This window comes from Gracilinanus agilis, chromosome 2 (assembly GCF_016433145.1).
Source record: "Gracilinanus agilis isolate LMUSP501 chromosome 2, AgileGrace, whole genome shotgun sequence".
Classification (NCBI taxonomy): Eukaryota; Metazoa; Chordata; class Mammalia; order Didelphimorphia; family Didelphidae; genus Gracilinanus; species Gracilinanus agilis.
In genome coordinates, this window is record NC_058131.1 from 345,824,623 (window position 1) to 345,847,417 (window position 22,795).

Below are 22,795 nucleotides of genomic sequence, written 5' to 3' on the forward strand. Positions count from 1 at the left end.
AAGATAGACCTCTACCCACTTATACTTGATTGGATTTTAGTGATAGTGTTAGGTTTAGGTTTAAGATAATCAATATTGTGATTATAAAATGATTAGTATAATTCCATTATAATCTTACAATCAGTAGAATTCATGATTTTTATAAGGATTTCTAACTTAAGCATAAAAACTGCTTCTAAGGGGAGTTCCAACCCCTCGCTAAGTTTGCACTTCCCTTTATCATAACATGCCGACCATCTGAGTTTCATGTCCAGATATGGTGCAACCATCTACACTCTTCCCTTTTTGGAAATAACCATAAGTAACATCCTCCCCGCCCCAGATCAAACGAGTCTTAGGTAATGGTCATCACTATTTCTCTAAATAAAGGGTACTGCCTTGTGATTTAACCTTGTTAAAATGATTGAATGAAGAGAACCCCAAAGGTCTGTTTGATTGATAGACTTGTGTGTGTGTTAAGCCTATTTTATCTGGGTTACCCACCACCTTAACCCTGAGGCTTCAAGGGGATTATCCCTGTGATGGTATTGATACAGGTATGGGCAGGAACCCCTTCTATGGGGTTTGTTGTTGACGTTTTTGCCAGGACTTAGCAAAATGGCCTAGCTCCCCCCAGAAAATCATTTCTGTATACAGTCCCTGTTGGGGAGAGCAACAATGGCATACAGCTTTGGAGTTTAGCTTAACCACACCCTCAACTCTAATCAGGTATTCTCAAAGAAATCTATCTGACTGCAGATATCTTAACAGGGTGGTTTATTATAATACAGGCTCAAGGATGAGTGCGGAAAGTGGGGTAGGAAACCCTATTCAGTCACTATAGGTATGGGGTCCTTTTGGCTTGGGCCAAGCCCAAGGCTTTGGTCAAAAACTCCTTCCTCTAATTTGGCTCTTTCCTCCTTCCTCTAACTTGTTATCTAATCTTATCTACAGACAAGGTAGCAAAGGTCTTTCTCAGTTTGCACAGAGTTGGGTAGAAAACTTCAGGCTGGCTCAGCAAGCCTTCTGGGCTAAAGACCCCTCCAGCTGCTGTAAATGTCTAATCAGCCTCCTTGGTGTTATTCAGGAGAAACAGGAACACTTTCAAGTCTTCAAGGCACCAAAGAAAAGATAAGGAAAACCCCAGGCATCCAAATGTTGAATCCTGAGGTCGAGAAGGTCCTCTGTCCAGCCCTGAATTCAGAGACAAAGTCCCTCTCCTAGTTCTATTTCCCACAAGCCCCTCTTGTTCCTTTCAACTGTCACTGCTGTTCTTCCAGCTTTCTTGCTTGCAACATTCCAAAAGTCTCCTTTCTGTGCCAAACTTTTCCTACAACCTAAATGAACTAAGCAATCAGCTTTGTTGTTGGGTGACTTTTTCTAAAGGTCTATATGATGTTATGTCTTGTGATATAATTCCTTACCTTGTATGGAAATATTCATTTTGTTACTGTACTAGTATATAAACAAGTCTTTGCTGCCTTGCATTATCTCTTGTTATCATATCATTATCATATGTTATATGTGCAAGGGTCCAATTTTGTTGGAAGACTTGACCCTCTTCAAATAAAATCTAACTTTCTACCTTGACTTGGAGAATTTGACTTATTTGACTTTATTTATCTAAATTGTCTGTATCATTGCGGTGGATTTATTTTTTACAACAGTAATAACTCAGAGAATTAACAACAGATAATCCTCTACCCCATTCTCAGCAGCACAATCCAACCCACAAGCCTATTACATGAGTCAACTTGGCCTCAATCCTTCCTTGGGCAGCAAAATTGAAATTATGGGAATATATGAACGTTGATGGCTGAGGCAGATCACCCCAAAACTAAGGAACAGAGGGAATTGGAGTAGAGCTCTAGGGTATGAGGGGTTCCACCAGGCCTGAAGAAAAGAGAATGTCAACTTTGAAAAGCACAAAACCACCAAAGTAGTTAGAACAAATTTTTAATCTGGACAAGGAGGACAATGCTCTAATGACTATCACGCAATTTATTGTGTAGTAAAATGTATCAATAAACCTAATTTCTTTCAGACTGTGTCAAATTTTTCCATCAATTCTTATCAAGTAGGGAGTTCCTTCATAGTATAGAGATGAAATTAGGAATATATGTTGATAGGGTTTTGATAAGATAAGGAATTTGTAAGTTTGTCTCAGAGACTGGAAAGTGGCTGAAGCAAAAAGAATTATATGCAAGACTTGGAATTTGAAGAGAGAAGGGCAGGAAAAGTTCTGTGACAGTTAATCCTTGGCTATGGCAGGATTAGGTAATCTGCTCTCTCTCTCTCTGACTATAGCCTTATTTGCGAGGTGAAAGAAAGAGAAATTCTAGAAAATATCTTGGATTTCATTTTCCCCACTCTGGGAAACATCAGGAAGGAAACTTATTTATACCTGCTGCTATGAAAACTTTTGTTTGGTTTTGTTTGGAAGAAGAAAGACCAGAAAACCTTGTTTTGCCTTAGACTCTGAGGGAAACCTCTATAGCCATACTCAGTTTTAGTGAGCTGAGTCATTTTGGCTCACTATCTTCATTAATCTGGAGATAACTTTAAGTAACAGATAAATAAGGATTTAGTTAGTTTATCCTAGATAGTTTTGGGATTTTAGTAAGAGTTAAGGAGCCAGAGTGTAGCTCAGGTGAATTCCTGAGACCAAGAAGAAATTCATTTTGTGATGAAAGTGGTGGGTTGGATTTATTTAGTTTTCTTTAGTGTTAAAGAACCTTTTACTTGTCCTTATTATCCTCAAACCTTTATTATATAAATAAAAGTTATTTTTGTAAGAAGGATCTCCAGATCAGTTTGTGCACTGAGCTCTAAGGAGGAGAACTATGGATACTTTGTGAATATTGTAAACTTAAAAATTAATATACAATAACTTCAAGTATTATATTTTATAAGATTTATTAATAATCAATTGAAGTAAAAGGAATAAAAAGACAAAAGTAAAAGGCTGAATAAAGCCAGTTTTCCCAGCACAAACACCAGAGAAGAGAGCAAAAAGGCGAGGTTATAGCCCACTTATAAACAAAAGGTGAGGATGCAATGTGAGGGAGAGAAGAAAGTAATTCTGAGAAATACTAAAGGAATTCTGGAGAACATAGTCCTGGGGTACAACATTCTAATTACATATTCCCCCTGTGATCCTTTGGGAGACTAGTGTCCCCAATGGATCATGGAAACATAACTAACATAACTTTAACTAGAGGTACATACAATATTATAGTTTTTAAAGGGAAATTACAATAATTTGGGGATAAAGAGGAAACAAAAGAGAAAAAGAACAAAACTGATGATTGCTAAATTGACAAAAAACAATTTGGGGGCAGTCCCCTTTGACATAAGAGTGTACATTCAAAACAAATGTATTCAACCCCCCACAGTTCAATTCACCACATCCCAAAGTTCACTCTGGATCTTTTGGTGCAGTGGGTGGTTTCTGCAGGCATCTTCATGGTACCTTCTCCAAACAGTTCAACTTATAGATTCAGGGAGATAGCAAGTTTCTTATCCTAAATTACTCTCAAAAGAATTTAAATTTTGCATTATAGGATAATAATACATTCCCCCCTGAGGAGGATATTGACAAACACAGGGATCACTCAGGGATACATGACTGAGTTATGAGGTATACGAATCAACTGGCAAAAGAAAATCAAAAACATCAAAAGAATCCAAAGAAAAGAGAAAAAATTTGTGGATGAAATATAAAATATCAAAGTCTTAAGTCTAAAAAGTCCAAGTAAAGGAAAAAATACACCTATAACAGGTCCTTGAATCAGGGCCCAATTAAAGTGATTTATGTCCCATAAGCCTGTAGTATCAGGTATGCATTTACCCAATCAGCAGTCATGACTACAGAAAGTTTGCCACACTATAAAAGACAGAAAAGGGACTAGATTTTAGCAGCAAATGGGAAATAGCATTCCCTGGTCTGTTTTACCTTTTCTCTCAGGGATACTAAAGCCAGGATGGCAGCCAAAGTGAGGTGCTTAATAGAATGTGGGATGGGGAAGACCTGCCTCTGTTGTATGTCAAACAGTCACAACCTCGAACCTCAAACAAGTTCAAGTCCTCTTGTCTTGGCTCAGAATCTCCTCAATCCCACTGTGATTGGTTGGTCTCTTTGACCTTGTGCTCAATTGGCACTATGTAGGTTAGCTTTGTGCTTCTTTGGCACTGTGCAGTGGTTTTTTTTAATATTCTCTTCTCCTGGAATCAGACAGAATCATTTTAAACAAAGTCCCATAATTTTTAAACAATGAATGGCAGGTTTCCATAGTCTAAAGTTTTTGAGTATGCATTTATATTAGGGCTAATGGATATTTTAAACTTACCCTAGTGCAAAATCAAAAAAACCTTAATACTAGTAACATGTGCTTCAAATACAAAAAAAAATGACAGGGAAAAAACCCTCAAATAATATATTAAACATACAAGGAAAAAAACAATAAAAAAAGTTTTAAAAATAAAAAATATATAGCTTACACAGTGTGAGTGCAAATGATTTTCACAAAGTAGCAGCTTTATAAAAGAGTAGTATAGCAGGTAATGCACATTCAAAGAAATACCAAAATTCCTGAAATTCACAATAGCCCATCTAATGACAATAGCAAACAAACCCATTATCATATAGGATTCATATGAGTCTCTATATAGTCACTTGCTTATGACATTTAAAAAACCTATTAACTCATGGATACTTGAAGCATAATCTAAAAGTGTTGTTTGTTTGATCACACCTATTTCATGGAGCTCTTTAATCCTGGTTTGTAATGCTTTTATATAAGATGATAATTGACAATCTCCTCCTAGTTTTGAAATATCACTGGTTTTGGATATTCTTGCTTGGAATGGAGGATATAATATCTCGAATGGAAAGAGGTGTAAATCCCCACTTGGACGAGTTCGTAGGTGAAACAATACTAGGGGCAAAATCTCAGTCCATTTCAAGTGAGTCTCTGAACATATCTTGCCAATTAAAGTTTTGACCTCTCTGTTCAGTCTCTCAACTTGTCCTGAATTCAGTGGATGGTATGGCATATGAAAACTGGGTTTGATCCCCAAATTTTCATAGACATGCCTTAGAACAGATTCTGAGAAATGAGATCCCCAGGTGGAATCCACTCATGATGGAATTCCATATCTAGGAATACTCTCTTTCAACAGCATTTTCACTATGAAGCTTACATTATTCCTTCTAGCTGGAAACACTTCTGGCCATCTTGTTAGTCTGTCTACTATTCCTAGGCAATATTTAAACTCTTTATCTCTTGGCATATTGATGTAATTTATTTGTATGCATTCAAATGGAGCATAAGCTAGTGGTCGACCTCCAAAAACTTTCTTTTTAAACACTCCCTGATTGAACTTCATACAATTGTGACATTTGTTACAGACTTTGATTGTAATTGTTTATATTCCAGGAGCTAGCCAAAATCTTCAAACTGTATCGATCACAGCTTGTGATATTGGAAATTTGGGAGTCCTTGAACTAATTTTGAGGTCCCTGATCTAAACTTCCTGTGGACAATTAGATCTCTTTCAAACTATATTTCCCATGATTCCTGGCTTACGTAAATGACGTAGGCAATTACCTAATAATGTAAATAGAAGGTTAAATAGGAAGTGCCAGGATTGGTACTTCCTCTCTTTCTGCAATCTTGGAGCAGCAGGAGGATGGGAGGAGCAGGTAAATGGCAGGTCCCTTTAAAATAACTCAATAGGCACATAGATTCATTTTTCTAAATGGCTTTCAATAAACCCTTTAAAACCATGATATTTTTTATTTTATCACTCTATATTAATTTTATTTCTTACAGCTTGTGTCCCATAATGTCCTTTCTTATGTGTTACATTGCATACATGGTATAACAGCTTCTTAGGCAAGATGGGTTTGCCCAAGTCAGAAAACCATATCCCTCCTATCTCCTTGGCTCCAAAGTTCTTTTTCCATGTCTGAATTTCCAAATCATTGTAGGCACTTGTTAGATCTGCCTCTTCCACAATTGAAAGATTCAGAACATTTATTGGACCTTTCCTAGCCGCAAACTTAGCTGTAATGTCCACCCTACAGTTTCCTTGAGACACAAAATCTGTTCTGAAGCTATGAGCTCTACAGTGAATCACTGCCACTTCTTTAGGTAATTTTATGGCTTCAAGAAGTTCAGTGATGATTATGGTATATGCTATCTCTTTGCCTACACTGGTTAGAAATCCTTGATTTTTCCATATTTCTCCAGTTGCATGTATGACTGAGAAAGCATATCTGGAACCCATATAGATGTTTACTCTCCTGTCCTTCCCAATCTTACAAGCATGCACCAGTGCAACAAGCTCAGCCCCTTGAGCACTGATGTTGCTGGGCAATGATCCAAACCACAGTGTTTCTGTTTGTGTTACCACCACTGCCCCCATAAATTGGTTCCCCTCAACCATGTAACTTGAACCATTGGTAAAAATTTCTAGGTCTGGGTTCGTTAATGGAGTGTCTTTCAAATCCATCCTAATTTTTTCTACCAATGAGATGACTTCTTCACGGTTATGGTTTGGGTCTCCCTGTAGTGGTAAATCTGGGAGCATGGTTGTAGGATTTAACACATTGCATCTCTTTAGTGTGATGTTCTCATTACTCAGCAACACAATTTCATATTGTGACAGTCTTTGCTGAGTAAAGGCTTGCAAATTGCATCTTTTTAATATTGCTTCCAGTTGGTGGGCAGAATAGGCACTTAGTTTGGATCCTAGCACTAGATCAGTTGATTTTTGGATCAACAGTGCTATAGCTGCTATTGTTCTAAGACCAGATATCATTCCTTTTGCCACGTTATTCAATTGTCCATTGTAATAAGCCACTGGTCTAAAATTTGGTCCTAAGGTTTTCACTAAGGGCTTGGAGATGTTCAGTATTAATTCTCAGAGATTCTATGATGGTGCTTCTTGTCAGATCTCTTAGGCATTTGGTTATTTGAATGTAATCAGGAATCTATTGCCTACAGAATCCTGTCACCCCTAGAATTGCTCTCATTTGCATTTGGTCTTTGGCACACTGAGCTTTTGGATATCTACCACTCTTTTCTTGGATATCTGTCTCGTCCCCTTCTCCAAGATGAAACCAAGATATTCAACCCTGGGCATGTTAGTACCCTTTTGGTTAGGTCTCTTTTGTTAGTTTATTATTAGTAAAACTTTATTAAATATAATATATTAGTTATTGAATATTAATTTTAAAATCCACAAATTGCAATTTTGATTTGGATACTTTATGGCCTCTTTTATAAAGTTCACATAAAAGCTTGGTACTGTCCCAGAGACAAATATTTCCCATGAGACTGGCGAGAAGAATGTCATCAACAAAGTGGACCATGGTGCCTTCTTTAACTACAATGGACTTTAGATCTTGCTTCAAAATTTGGCAAAATATACTCCCACTTTCACACCACCCTTGGGGCAATTGACACCAGGTGATCTGAATGCCTTCCCAGGTAAATGCAAAGATATTTTGGCTTTCTTTGTCTATTGGTATTGAAAAATATGCAGAACAGAGATCAATCACTGTATAATATTTTGTCTTAAATGGGAATTTCTGCTAAAATACTTTCTAGACTTGGAATGACAGGGTGAGACTTTATTATGAAATCATTTACAGCTCTTAAATCTTGCACTCCATTGTGTGTTTCCTTGGCTATCTGTTTTTGCTTTTTTGATTGGCATTATGGGTATATTATATTCAAATATTGTTGAAACCAGGATCTTTTGTTCGATTGTCTTTAGAGTTTGTATCTTTGCATTCATTCCCAGATATTGTATTGTTCATTAACAACTCTATTCTTTGCTTACTATTAGTTGTAACTTTATGTCCATCCAGTTCCTTCCCTGTATCATGATTTCTTTCTATCATTGTTCCATTTAGCTCACACTTTGTTGCAACAATACTTTTATGCATTTGTAACTCTTTCTCTTCCTGTGCTTCACTTTCATCTTTTATCTTTTTATCTACTATTTCTATATCAATGCTTTTTCTCCCAGTACTATTTCCTTCACTCTTTTTCCCATTCCTGTTTATTTCTGTTACACCCACTATATGGCTTTATAACTGACTCTGTTTATTTCCAGCTACCACAGAAGAAAACTTAGGTCTGGCCCCTTGTTAGATAAATTTTCTCATTGTTTCAAAATCTGGTGCTTTGGCCCCCCAAATTATTATTACTACAGACATGGGAACAGCATTGTCCGTGTGTGTCTATTGTTGTTGTTATTATAATTTGAATTATTTTTCCATGGTCCCCTTCTATCATTTCCTGTATCTATTTGGGCTTCAAGTCTGCAGTTTCTCACAATATGTCCCAATTTACCACACAAGAAACATTTTGGCAGATTGCTTCTTTGTTTATTTTGCCCAAAGTCTCTTCTTGGTCTATCTGCTTGTAATGTTGGTAGGTCTTTAACTTCATCTATCTCCTTTTGTCTTAACTTGTTATTAGCCTCTTTTAACAGTGATTTGAGCTCCTGTACTAACTCATCCCATTGTTCATTTCAATGTTCCTTTTTCCCCAGTAAAAACATAAGTAGCTGTTCTCCTTTAATTGTGTAAATAGAATTAGCTTACCCTCATCATTTGTGTAGACTCTAGCCACCAGAAATAATGTCACTCCACCCAACTTAGAATTAAGTGGGGAGGGGGAGGTCTGTGACCCACACATGATAGTAAGTAACAAATCAAAACCAAGGGACTGCCCTTTGGGCAGTTCAAAACAGAGTTGAGGCTGTCATTTGTCCACTTGAAATTGGAGGTGGATACAGGAAGTGATGAAAGATGCTATCTTTTAAATATGATGGTAACTTCCTGTGGAGGCAGTGGGCACTTTGAACTTGGTGTTGAAGGATCTCTGGTGAGACCTCAAACAGCTTCCCTTTGAATTGTCATGTGGGTAAGTTAGGCTGACTCTCTTTCTTTTCCCTTGGTGTTTCTGGAGGCTCTAGCCTTAGGGAGGCCTCTTCTTGGAGGAGGCCTTGTGGCTAGAAGCCTTGTTTAATTAATCTCTGTGCCCCTCTGCTGGGGGCTCTAAATTCCTACCTGGTTCAGGCCTCTGTTCTGGGCCAGAGTTTTTCTCTCTCAATTTCCCTACCTTCAACCTTCCTAATTGTAAATCAACTACTATAAAAGTCATCCTGACTTGGGTCTAGTTCATTTTGAAATCAAGTTAATCGATTTCTGGTGACCATACCTTAAATATCTATTCTTCCCTCTTACAAAATCCTCTAACCCTAGAGATTCCCAGTCTGGACAATGGAGGCAGAAGTATGTCCTGACTGGTAGACAACTTCCCTTCACACATTGTCTCCTAATATGTTGGAGATTTTGCTCAGATAAATGTGTAAATCCCAAAACATTCTCTGCCATTTCCATAACCCAGTCTAAAAATGTGGAAGGATATTCCCCATTTTTCTGTTTCAATTTTTTTAATTTTTCTCGTGTGTCAGGACACTTAGCAAAATTTTTCATTGCTTCAAGTAGTGCATGCCTGGCTCTACACAGGAAACTCAGATTTTGGTTGTTCAAGAGTTCTAAATCCTGCCCCTCCTCTGGTTATGAAAGTAAATTAGGGTTGTCCCTAGTCTCTTTGATGAACAGATCCTTGGAGAAAATAATTTGGATAGTAGGATTTCAGTATTCTCAAAGGGAGAATCATATATCTAATAGCACACCAAAATTCTTTTATGCATTTCATCAGCTCTTCAAAAAATTTAGGCATGCATTTCCTCAAATGTTCTAGGTCCACAGCTGTGAAAGGCGTATGAATTTTTATGTGGACAATGCCCTGGTCTTGTTGCAAACTAGTCATGTCTCTCAATGGCAGAATTGGTGTTGCTCCCTCAGCTTCTTCTTTCTTGACCTCAGTAACTACACTGTCTTGCTTTGGAATCTCTAGTTGTTTCTCATCGTTTTTACGGCTTCCTGATTCCCCAGTCACTTTCTTTAACATTTGTCTCAGTTGTTCTATTTCCTCCCTCATTGCTACTGTGTGTGTGGGGGGGGGTGAAAGGAGGAAGGTAGAAAGGTAGGATGGATGGGGAAAAGGAGAGAGGAAGGTAGAGGAAGGAAAAGGAAGGTAGTGGTCCCCAGCCCCAGCAGGAGGAAATTGATCAGAGCCCTTCAGGGGCTCAAATAATTGATCAGAGAGCAACTTTAGGGTTTTGAATAGCTAGGTTTTATTTAGATTAGGAAAGGGAAGGTCTAGGGAAAACTAGGAGGTAGGAAGAAAGGGGAAAAGGCACCAAGAGAGAGATCAGGGTTTCAGCCTCTGGCTGGGGAGAACAGAATATTCTAGGGTCGAGAGCTTCCAAGATTGAGAGTGCTTCCAAAATCAAGAGAGAGAAAAGGCGCCAAACCTTCCCTTTTATACTTTCTCTGACACCTCCCACAAAGGAAATGTGAGGTGTCAGGGGAAGTTGTAGCAGGGATCCCTGGGAGATGTAGTCTTCCAGGGCTTTACATTAATTCCAAATGACACATTCTCCCCTGTGATCCTTTGGGAGACCAATCTCCCCAATGGATCATAATAAACATAAATAAATTTACAATTACAATAAATAAAGAGTACATACAAGGGGAGAAAGGTAACAATTTTTTACAATATAAAGAAATCAAATGGCACTTCTTTTACAAAAATATTCAGGGAGAAGTCCCCTTTTTCACATCAAAATAGATACATACATAAAACAACTTCATTTAAACAAAACAAATGAATTTTAAAACCCCCCAAAGTTCAAAACTTTTGCACATCTGTTGCTCTCTTAGGCTCCTGGATCAGCATGCATACTCCATGTGGTCTCCACAGGCATCTTCATTTGAATTCCAGGAGGCAGAAAATCTCTTTTCCTAAAACAACCTAAATTCTCCATATGAAATAAAAACTCATTCCCCCCTGAGGAGGATAGAAAGAAACACTGGAATCACAGAGGGATATATGGCTGAGGGAGGAGACATATGAATCACTGCCAATCAAAGTCATTAGAAAATTTAGCACAAAAATGCCAAATAAGTAGTGGATGAAAAATTTTAAACATCCAATCCTAAATTTTATATGAAAACAATTCTAAATAAGAAAAAAAATAGAAAATCACAGTAGGTCTTTGAATAATGTCTAATTAAAGTAATCCATGTCCAACATCATGCACTTATCCATTTAGCAGCCAGGACATAGTAAGAAAGTTAGGAAAAAGGGACTAGATTTGTATTTATTGGTCTGATATTACATTGTTTCTTCTTTTCTTCTTTCGTCATTTCTTCTCAGGGATATAATATGAAGCCAGAACAGCCAATTGTTAGGTACTTGACATAAATTTTCACAAGGAGTGTGGTTCTAAGAGTCCTACATCTTAATGTATGTTGAGTCACAACCTCAATTCTCACCTTAGGTTCAAGTCCTTTTTATTGGCAAAGAAGTCTTAGCAATCATAGTAGGATTGGTTTCTCTTTTTGACCTGTGTGCTCCTTTGACATCATGCAGGTTAGATATGTGCTTCTTTGGATGAAATCTGTGCTCCTTTGTTGATCCCACTTTGTCGAATCAGACATACATTCAAAGTCCCATAATAGCAAAGTACCAATGGCAGTTTCAGTAGTCTAAGGCTTTTTGGGTAGGTAGTTACAGTTAAAACAAATGGATATACTAAACCTACACTAATCTAATAATCAAAAACTCTTTCAATTTAGTTAACATGTGCTTCAAATACAAAAATTGCACATGCAATTTTAAAAATGTGCTAAAATTTCAAAAATATGTATATCTCCTATAGTTATTGACAATGAGAGAAAACATATATATGCCTATTACATTTTGTGTCACTTAAGGAGGAGTGGAATATAAAGGTTCTTACCCAAGAATTTAGATGCATTTTCTCTTAGCTTAGCTATAATCCACAGTGTGAGTACAAATGAGGTAAAACAATGGTGTTATAAAAGCAATAATATGTTTAAGAAAATACAAAAGTTTCACAAAATGCACAAAATACAATTCTTCCAAATTATCAATACAAAGGTCCATGTCAAATACCAGATGGCACAAATAAAGTAAGGGGGTAGACAAGAACTGTATTGTAAAATTCTGCTACTGCTTCTTCTGCTGCTGTTTTTAAGGGAGACAAAACTAAAAAAGGTTAATAGCAACAGAACAACAAAAACAATAGAGTTTTAAGGAGCACCTCCTTCTGCCCCAAGTGGAGGAGCAGCAGCACCCTGAGTAGTGCATGGACAAGCTCCACTTTGAAGATACTGTTTGGGGGTCATTTATTGTGAGTTAGCTGCCTGGTTAGCCGTCCTGAATTTGAGATTCCTATAGTTATTGCTCCTATAGTTATTGTTTCTGAAAGTAGTATTGTTCCTGAAGATGTTGTAGTTGTTGTTATTATTCCTAATTGTCTGTAACAAATTCCTGCAATTCATCATTAAGTGGCCCTTCTTGTTACAGAAGTGACAGGTCAGAGATTGGTAATTAGACTCTCAGAGAGGGGCAAGTGGTATTGGTGTAGTATCATGCCCTCTTTCCTACTTCTCTATTTTATTTCATAATGATTTCCGTTCTTTTTGTATGGTATCTAATAGGTCATTAGTTTGTACCTTTGTCTCTTCATGTCTTTTAGTGACATACACAGCTATTTTCCTAAATTCATCCAGATCCATTTCTGGCCATTTGGGATAATGCATCTTAAAATAATCCTGGACCACTCTACTAGAATTGTTTACAAATTGTCACCTTATTTGTCTTATTCCTTGCTCCATTGATAAATCCAAGTCCAAATATCTAGCTCCCAATTCAATAAGCCTGTCCATAAACTGAGGGAGTTTCATCATCATTTTGCGTTAAACGCTCAAATTTGGTCCAGTTGTCTGGACATTCTGCATATTCTTTCATTGCTTTTAATACTGCAGCCCTAGCATTATTTAACTGCAAATATTCCTCTGAATTGTTATAGTCCCAGTGTGGGTCCTCATGTGGCCAGTGTGCTGCATTTTATCCTCTGGCCTTATTTACATGAGAGATGATTTTGTTTCTTTCTCTCTCCGTCAGGAAGATCTTGAGTAATTTTTCCACATCCTTATAGGAAGTATTGTATTGGAAAAAATATATCTCCCATCCTTTTCATTATAGCTACGGGTTCATTGTTATAATTTAGAACATCTTTTTAAAATTTTTTGATATCTTGAGGAGTGAATGGAGTATGGTATGGAGTATGGTATATTAAATTTATCACATCCCCAGATTGGTCTAATGTAGGCACTTCCCTTAAGGGGAAAAGGCCATCACAGGAATTAGAATCAGAATCAGAATCATAGTGTGGTTTTGGTTTCTTTTTAGTCATTTTGGTGCTTACCGAGGCAGTACGGGGCTTTTGAGGTGTCTGTGTGCTAACCGTGGCATGGGTAGGAACTTATACAGTCTCAGATGCGGTTGGTTGTGGGTTGGGAGAAGGGACCAGAGTGTCAGGAGAAGGAGGAGGGGAGGGAGGGTTGGTCAGGAGATGCACAAGATGAGAGAGGAGTTTTGTTATAGCTGTCTCCTCTATTTCAGAAGAAATACGAGAAATAGGACTGTCTTCCCTGAGTGTTTCAGGAACAGCCTCACTAAATTTGTAATCAGATTTTTTAATTGTATCCTCCTTTTCCAGTGCATTGTGTATAGTGTATTTGAAATTGTCCAGTTGGATTTGTACTGCTGCTTGGATGTTGGCTTGCATTTTCCTATTTGCAGCCTTTTGCGTCATCATATTGAAAATTAAGAAAACAAGATTCCCTAGCAGCATCAGAAGGAGGAGGCAGTCCAACTTGGCAAAAACCAAAAGATTTTCCTGTTATTTATTCAGTTTACTTTAATTCTAATTTTTAAAATTTAACTGCTTCTTATTTATGTATTTATTTTTAATTATTTATTTGGTTTCAGCTGAAAAAAGTATTATTATTATTATTATTATTATTATTATTTAAAATGTATTATTATTGGTGCTGGGGAGCTAGCCAAGGTACCACTGCAGGAGGGAGGGAGGAGCACCTTCTGTGCTCAGTGCTGGCCTCTAGTGGCCAAGGTAGTACTGCAGCTCAGGAGGAAGAAGAAGGGAGGGGGAGCAGTGAAATGGAGGAAAACTGTGATGAAAGCCATCATTATCTTAAGTTCATTTTCCTTTGCCTTCTTGCCAACCACCATCCTAACACATTTCCTTATTGCATAGTATAGCAATAACATTGAATAAATTATCCCTGAAATCACTGGGATGTATGATAAAAATCTGTCCAGACCTATCAACAACCATCCATTGAAAACTATCATAGAGATTTAGAAAAAAAAAAAAAAAGTAGTCAGGAATCATGATGAAAATAAAGCTGTAACACATGTAGAGGAATTGATCCACTAGTGCCATGACTCCCATTGCTACAATAAGTTTATGTGCTGTTTTTGAGTTCAGAAACCTCTCCACAGTAAAATTTGCATTTAAGAACTCCCCTCACCCCTGAAAAAATGGAATGTTCTGATTGGGTGGCTAGTTGCTGGCCAGATTCCCATACTGACTAGAGAATCTATATTAAAAAAATGGCTTACTACTCCCACACTGGCTTCACTTAAGTGTGTAGGCCTCTATCTTCTTGTTACTAACAACTGTCTTCCTGATCCCCAAATTTGTTCAAAATAGGTAGGTTTGAATCCTGGCTGGCTCAGCCAACTGTTAAAAAGAGAAATAGGAGATCCTGAATGATGAATGTAATGGGTAACCAGGGTTTATCATAACCTGATCTGACAGGATATCTCCCTTTGAGACAGAGAACAAATATGGAGGCTTCTCTGTCTTTTGCCAGTATAAACAGGTGGAAGGAACCACAGCTATCTGTAATAGATGCAGAGAGACCCCTTAGGAGATGGAATAGACTTTTGGCTAAGACTTGGCTCAACCTAGCCCTCTAAGGGTTCCCTCTTCTGCCACAGAGAGCTAACCTGGGAAAGAGATCAAATGGATGACTGGGAATTTTGATCTACCCAGTAGGGGACAATCTCAATCCAGGATGACCTCTACATAACAAATCTTCTTTGCCTAACCCACAAATATGATTGCTATTGTTCTTTTATGATGGCAAATTAAAATGTATGATGATTAAATTGAATCAAGAAAGAGGGTAGTAGGAATCCCTTACAAACACCCAAATGAATAACAAGGTCTTCTGCCCTTGGCCATAGCCAAGGCAAACTTGAAGATCCTCTCTATATAGATATTTTCCTTATATTACCTAACCATAGGCTAAGGAAATGAAGCAAAGTCTCTAGGTTGATAGCTGATCTGGTTGAGAAATACACTGAAGCCTCAATCCAGTCACCCTCAGGGCTTACCCTCAAGGTAAACTGCTAGTTTGATTTATCCTACACAAGTATTGATTTCAGGGATCAGGAAAAGATGCAGGATCACGGTAGATCTCAAATCAGAAACCACTTTCTCAGGATTTGGATGATTTCAGTCCAGGATGAGGGTCTCAGAGTTGTTTCTCCTCACAGAGTTCAAGAGCAACCCCCTGAAAGTTCCAACAATCCCTTCACAGGCACCATTGGCCCCCAGAACCTTTCTGCCACCAACATTCCATCCTCTTCTTCCTGCCTTCTCTATTCCTACACATTTCTTTGCATTGTTTTGTAAAATCCCTCTCTTCACATTGAAAAAAACCTATGAACTCATGGATACTTGTCACAAGTTCTACAGATCTAGCCAATCTTTCAACCTTGGCAAAGATATTTTTAACAAAATTTGTTACTGCCATAAATCCAAATTTTGGCAGAGGAGCCTAGAAAAAACAAAAATCTCTGTACTGCTGATGAAAAACTTTTGGGTCTAAAATGTCACCAAGAATCCAATTCATTCTGGTGAAAGGGTAGAGTAAGCTGAAGAGTTAAAAGAATAAAAAATCATCCAGAAGCCACTAGACTACCTGGGTAATGCTTCCTCTTGAGAGCCATCCAGAGATACCACATCCCCTAGGAAAACCTTCCCACCTCCTATTTTGAGGTAACTAGGCCTCTTGGGCAACAGTCGGCAACCTTTTTGGCTGTGAGAGCCGTAAATGTCTGCGGAAGGAGGAGGATGGAGGCAGAAGGAGCTGGAATATGGGGCGGGAGCTGAAGGGCCCCCTGGGGCACATCCTGGGGCTCTGCCTGGAAAGGCTGGTCGGGAGGTGGAGCCAGATATGGCTCAAGAGCCATGCATTGCCGACCCCTGCTCTTGGGAAACCTCCCTCCCCTCCCTTTGGTATGAGGCTGTAACAGTGTAAAAGACCTGTCTCCAATATGTCCCACCCATTTCACAAGGAGCCAAGGACTAGTGAAAATCACTTCAGATATCTCATCCATTACATTTTTAATAAATGCAGAGGTGGGGAACACAACAGTGCCATTGCACTTGTTTTCTGCTACTAAATGGACCCTTACCTCTTATTACAAAGAACTCAAAGGCAGGCAAATTATCATTCAGAGGTATTGATGCTATTAGATATCTGAAAATCATGTTTGAAGACCCCTTAAAATCAATTGAGATATTTAGCTCATTAAATTCTCCAAAAGTTGTATACAGATTTGTAACTGGTTTTAATGGAGTCCATCCATTATCTGTGTGAAAATTAACAAAGACAAAAAGGCACAAAAGGCTGTTAAGGCAACATGTGACCTCGATGGATCTGGTGACAAAGCTAGCATCCATAAAAACTTATGGTTTTGCCAGGAAAAGGGTTTGTGCAAGGTGTTTATGGGCTTTTCACAATGATATATTCTTCAGTACATTCATAGGGGAAAGGTACGAATAAAGATAATGTAACAGAACATATAGCTAATAGCCAAAAACACAGTAACTTAAAATGATTCAGTGTAACAGAATAGTATTGATTAGGTTAATATTTGAACTTAAAAAACAAAATTAAATCTTAAAACATTGAGCAAATGCAATAAGCATGATAGGATATAGTCACTGAATTCAAATTCTCCAATTCCAATAGATTTCTTCACTATTATGAAGGGGAAACAAAACTCAGAAAGTTAACATCAATAAACTTCCTGATCTGTTTAAGGTTCCTTCCCCTCCCCAGTATTATCATCCATTTAGATTCCTTTTGTCACACCTCTGGAGTTCCTCATACAAGCACTGGACATAGTATGAAGAAATCCCATATTAGATGTGGTGCAGAAACTGGGCAAGGGGGTATAAGATGAACCTCCCATCTGAAATTTAAGATTAGTCAAGCTATCAACTGCAATGTATCCAATCAGCACAAAACCCCTCATGAACAGAAATAAGAAAAGACATCCTAAAGCTGTAAGCTGTGTGAACTCAATAAGGGCCTCTGGAAATGGGAGCTGTTTGAGAGAGGCAGGAAATTGAATCATGCTTGCAATCTCTACTTCTTATCAATAATTGGTGCTACCCTATTATGCACTACCTAGGAGTAAAAGTCTCACAAGTAATGTTCAGGAGAAAAATTATGTCTTTTCCCCCACATAGGGATAAAAACAATGGCCCTGTGATAACTCAGTCTCCTTACCCCACAGCTAGGAGCATGGAAGCCCTCCAAGGTTAGCAAGGCTGTTCCCAGCTAAACGGGGTTAGAGGTGGGGTGGATAGCCTGGATTGGGCTACACCACGCTGTGTTCCCCTGTTTAAAAGTGGGCTAGCACCAGCTTGAGACCCTCTTTGGGGTGAGGTGAGGGGAAGGAATTTATACTTCATCCTCCATAGTAAAAAGCAAAGGTGAATGGCGGCGAGTGGCGGAGGCCGTCGCGACCCTCTGGCCCCCTCCGGGATTCCCTGTGCATTTTCTCCGTGGGGCCAGTACTACTTCTCGTTAGCCGGTCCGGATGGTCACTTGCGGGTGTGGGAGACAGCCAGCAGCCGCCTGCATCAGGACTTCGTTCCTTCCGCTCACCTCAGCGCCACCTGCACCTGCCTGGCCTGGGCCCCGCCGCGGTCGTCTGCCAAGGAAGGTCCCCAGAGGAAAAAAAGGAAATCTGAAGCTGTAGGAACCAGTGACCAGGTTGATCTATTGGCCATTGGTACAGCAGTCGGCAGCATTTTATTATACAACACAGTAAAAGGAGAGTTACAGAGCAAACTAGTAAGTGGTGGACACGACAATAAAGTAAATTGCATACAATGGCACCAAGATAATGATTGTTTATATAGCTGTTCAGATGATAAATATATTGTGGAATGGAATACACAGACTTGCAGAGTAAAGTGCAGGGGCCTACACCTGGAAATAAGATTAGGAAACATGTTTTCTAAGGAGATGAGAATGCTAGCAGCCACACCAACATGAATCTACCTGGGGCTGAAAGACTGAAAGCAGCTCAGCAAATGGAAAGGTGACATCAGCAGTGTCAGTGCTTTGTGCATCAGTCCTGATGGGAAGATGTTGCTTTCAGCTGGTCGAACTATCAAACTATGGGATTTGGAGACTAAAGAAGTCTATAGACATTTCACAGGTCATGCCACAGCTGTTTCATCACTCATGTTCACAACTATAAGACCTCCTAATGAAAGTCAGCCCTTTGATGGAATTACTGGCCTTTATTTCTTGTCTGGAGCAGTACATGACCGGTTATTTAATGTGTGGCAAATTCGGTCAGAAAATAAAGAGAAGAATGCAGTGATGTCTTTTACAGTTACTGATGAACCGGTCTACATTGACCTGACTCTGTCAGAAAACAAAGAGGAGCCTGTAAAGTTAGCTGTTGTTTGTAGAGATGGACAAGTTCATTTATTCGAACACATATTAAATGGATGCTGCAAAAAGCCTTTGACTTCAAATTGCACTATTCAGATTGCAACATCTGGGAAAGACAAGGAATCAACACCAACACCTATCCCTATTCTAGCAGCAGCTTTTTGTTCAGACAAGCAATCTTTACTGCTTGTGTATGGCAGTCATTTGCAGCCAGCGATTGAAAGAGTGTCTTTGAACTCCAAAGAACCCCATATGTGTCTGATAAGAGATATCAATTGTTGGGCTCCAAAAATAGGAATAGCTGTAACAAAGGTAAGAACACCAATAATGAACTCAGAGGCCAAAGTTTTAGGCCCTGGAATTCCTGGACATCATGCAGCCATCAAACCTACATTGGAGACCGAGAAAACAGAAAGTAAAAGAAGATTAAAGGAGAATGAGCAAATTAGCATTGAAGAACGACTGGGAGCAATGGACATAGACACTGTGAAAGAAAAAAGGAAAGGGGACCTGAAGGCAGACAGCTACCCGGTTCTTCTAGTGCAAGGCCTAGAAAGCAATGACTGCTACATGCTAAATAAAGTACTTCAAACAAGAAAGGATACCTTAATCAGAAACACAGTGTTAAGGATTCCAGTATATGCTGTTATTCCATTATTGAATGAGCTCACTAAGAGGTTGCAAGGACATCCAAATAGTGCTGTACTTATGGTTCCATGGTTAAAATCTGTATTAACCATACATGCATCTTATCTGTCCACATTGCCTGACCTGGTACCCCAACTAGGCATGTTGTATCAGTTGATGGAGAGCAGAGTCAAAACCTTAAGGAAACTCTCTCGATTGCATGGGAAGCTCATTCTTCTTATTACACAGGTGGCAGCATCTGAAAAAACTCAGGGTGTGCCTCAACCTGAGCAAACAGCCAAACTGGTTTATGAGGAAGAGTCTTCTGAAGAGGAGTCTGATGATGAAGTAATGGCAGATAAAAATTCTGATGAGAATTGGGAGGAGGATGAAGAAGAGAGAGAAAGTGAAAAGGATGAAGATGACGATGATGATGACGATGATGATGATGATGATGATGATGATGGTGACGATGAGCAAGAAATAGATCAGGACACAGAAAATGGTGAGGACAAAGAAATGGCTCTTGAAAAGGAAATAAATGGAGATTCTGATTTGGACCCAGAAAATGAAAGTGAAGAAGAATGAAGAAGAAAGGAAAAATAGGCCAATAGAACTATAAACTTTGGCTCATATTGTTGAATGCTGCCATGTTCTCCTGGAGAGGGTGGTTTCTGTGTTTGACCTTTGACAGGTAGAATGCAGACAGCCCTCCCACCTTTCCAAATTCATAATGGTGGCCTCATCAAGCCAGCCCCTTTGTCCTTCCCACCTCAAACTTAACTGTGTAAATAAGAATGTTTCTTTCAATTGTTAATAAACTTTACACAGTAAATAGACACATTTTTTGCAACATACTGACACGATTGTCCTACATATCTTATATTTTTATAATAAAGTCCTGGAATGATTGGTTAAAAAAAAAAAAAAAAAAAAAAAAAAAAAAGCAAAGGTGCTTCTAAATGGCTCTCAAACCCTTGGGCAATCAGGCATGGACTACAGTAATTCATGGACAGCAGAAATGGCAAAGACCCCCAGGCTAAGTCACAGGAATGAAAGGAGCAGACAGGCAGGTGGAGTAGCTGGTGAAAAATGGCAGGAGCAAGCACCAGAAGTGGCAGGAGAGAAAACATGGCTTGCAAAATGTATCTACTCCCTAACCTTTTCTCAAAGGCTTAAGATTTTCTTTTCTTTTCTTTTCTTTTTTTAAAACCCTTAACTTCTGTGTATTAGTTCCTTGGTGGAAGATTGGTAAGGGTAGGCAATGGGGGTCAAGTGACTTGCCCAGGGTCACACAGCTGGGAAGTGGCTGAGGCCGGGTTTGAACCTAGGACCTCCCGTCTCTAGGCCTGGCTCTCACTCCACTGAGCTACCTAGCTGCCCCTTAAGATTTTCTTTTTGAGAATTCTATCCCAAAGTGGTAGCCATAAATGTAAGCTTAAAAATTAATATACAATAATTCCAAGTATTATATTTTATAAGATTTAGTACTAGTCACTTAAAGTAAAAGGAATAAAAGACAAAAATAAAAGCCTGAGTAAAGTCAGCTTTCCCAGTCATGAAACTCCAGAGAAGAGAGTGAAAAGGCGGGGTCACAGCCCACTTATAAACAAAATGTGAGGATATAAGGTGGGGAAGAGAGGAAAGGAATTCTGGGAAATACTAAAGGAATTCTGGGGAACATAATCCTGGGATACAAATTCTAATTACATAATATCTAGCAAAATATATAAAAGTATTCCCCTTATTATCACATTTATTACATTATTATTACAATAGGTAATTTATGTTCTGGAATTTATTGAACTCTGAGTTATTAAATTCAATTTTTAAAGATTATTCTTTTTCTAGTCTGCTCTATTGATCTACTTTTCTATTTTCTGAACTAATACCAAATAGTTTTGAAAGTATAGTTTGACACCTGTCAAATTATATCATACAGCAGTAATGCTAGTCCTTCTTTATTTCTACTTTTTTTTCCCTACTCAATCTTGTGTTTACTTTTTGTGGGGACTCCTCTTCCAGCCAATAATATTTCTTCTTTCCACCATCCCCTTAGATCATGAACTCCTCTAGTACAGAGAAAGCTAAATTAAAATTATTTTATTTAATCTAATTATTGTGTTTTTTAAAATTTATGGCTAATGTATTATTAATGTTTGATTAGTAAAACACAACTCCATTAAGACATATAATGCCTTATGAATCTGGGTTTTCTGGGTGTCTGGAATGGATTAATTCAATTTACATTATTCCTTAAGGGAAAAATTAATTTAGTACTCACCTTTTTTGATACTCAGCTTTCCTTCTAGAATGAATTAATGATGAGTACCAAGGTACCACCATATAAAGAAAAAAGACTGAAAGTTTTAAAAATGTCAGAGGTAAGAAAGTTCAGTTTAAAAACCTTAAGCACAAGCAGATAAAACAACAGGAAAGCTGTTGTTATAAAGAGAGAGTAAACTGAATACTACCACTCTTAATTGGGTGACAGTAGTGGTAGTTCAGATATGTGGCTAGTGCAAGATCACCTGAGTCTTGCCACCTAGCTAGATGTTGTAACACCCCCCTCCTTTATAACAGTACCCAGGCAGGATCCTTCAGGTCAATGGATGAATATCCCTTTCAGGTCCCACCTGGGGTTGATTAATGGTGGATATTGGGCTCTATTAGCCTTGGACACGTTTATCTGACTGCGTTTGCTCCCCTCCCAGAGAAGTGATGAAACAACCACTCCAGGAAGGTACTAGAAGAGTTTTATATATATTTAGCAAGGAAGGAATGTTTAGGAAATGGGAAGAGGAACAGGAAACCCTAAACTAATTTTGATAATACTAATCCTCAGGACTGTAGGAAAGTGAATGATTCTGGCTTGTTCTAGCTCCTCTGGCTCAGCCTGGCCACAGCCAAACCAGAGCAAGCAAGCTGTTGTATGATGTCTCTCAGCTTCTTCTTCTTGCCAGTTGTTATGCCTTTCACAGCCTTTAGGAACCACCCTTTCCACCCTCTTCTTCTTCTCCTGCCCACTTCCCGGATCTCTCCAGGGCCCCGGATACCTAGATACCTAAGGATGATTTGAATACCTAAATCTCTAGGGGACAGAAGAATAAGAGGATTCATGGTCTGGATACAGGTTGGCAAATGTCAATGAGGTTCAGACAGGAGTTCTTGCAAGGTTGAGCCAAGCAAGCCTCAGATCCCAATAGACCAGGGTCTACAGATCCCAGGTCCAAAGGAAAGGGAAAAGACCCCCTGTCAGGGGCTGCCAGGGTATTTATACCCATCTTGGCCAACCGCTTTCTCCCCTGTCCTCATGGCCTCTGGGAACATTCTGAGGTCCAACAGTCTTCACCTGTCAATCAACGGTGGGACTCTCTGCTCCCAGAGTTTCAATATAACACTATCAATAACAAAAGGTAAATGACCCCC

General features: G+C 38.7%; 1 protein-coding gene across 1 annotated transcript; it reads left to right on the forward strand.

Moving 5' to 3' along the window:
- The first annotated feature begins 17,767 nt into the window (after positions 1-17,767).
- LOC123235447 (WD repeat-containing protein 43-like) lies at positions 17,768-20,205 on the forward strand. Its single transcript, XM_044661573.1, has 2 exons — positions 17,768-18,251; positions 18,366-20,205. The coding sequence occupies exons 1-2, from the start codon at positions 17,768-17,770 to the stop codon at positions 19,952-19,954; spliced, it is 2,073 nt and encodes a 690-aa protein (XP_044517508.1). The 3' UTR covers positions 19,955-20,205.
- Positions 20,206-22,795: the final 2,590 nt, after the last annotated feature.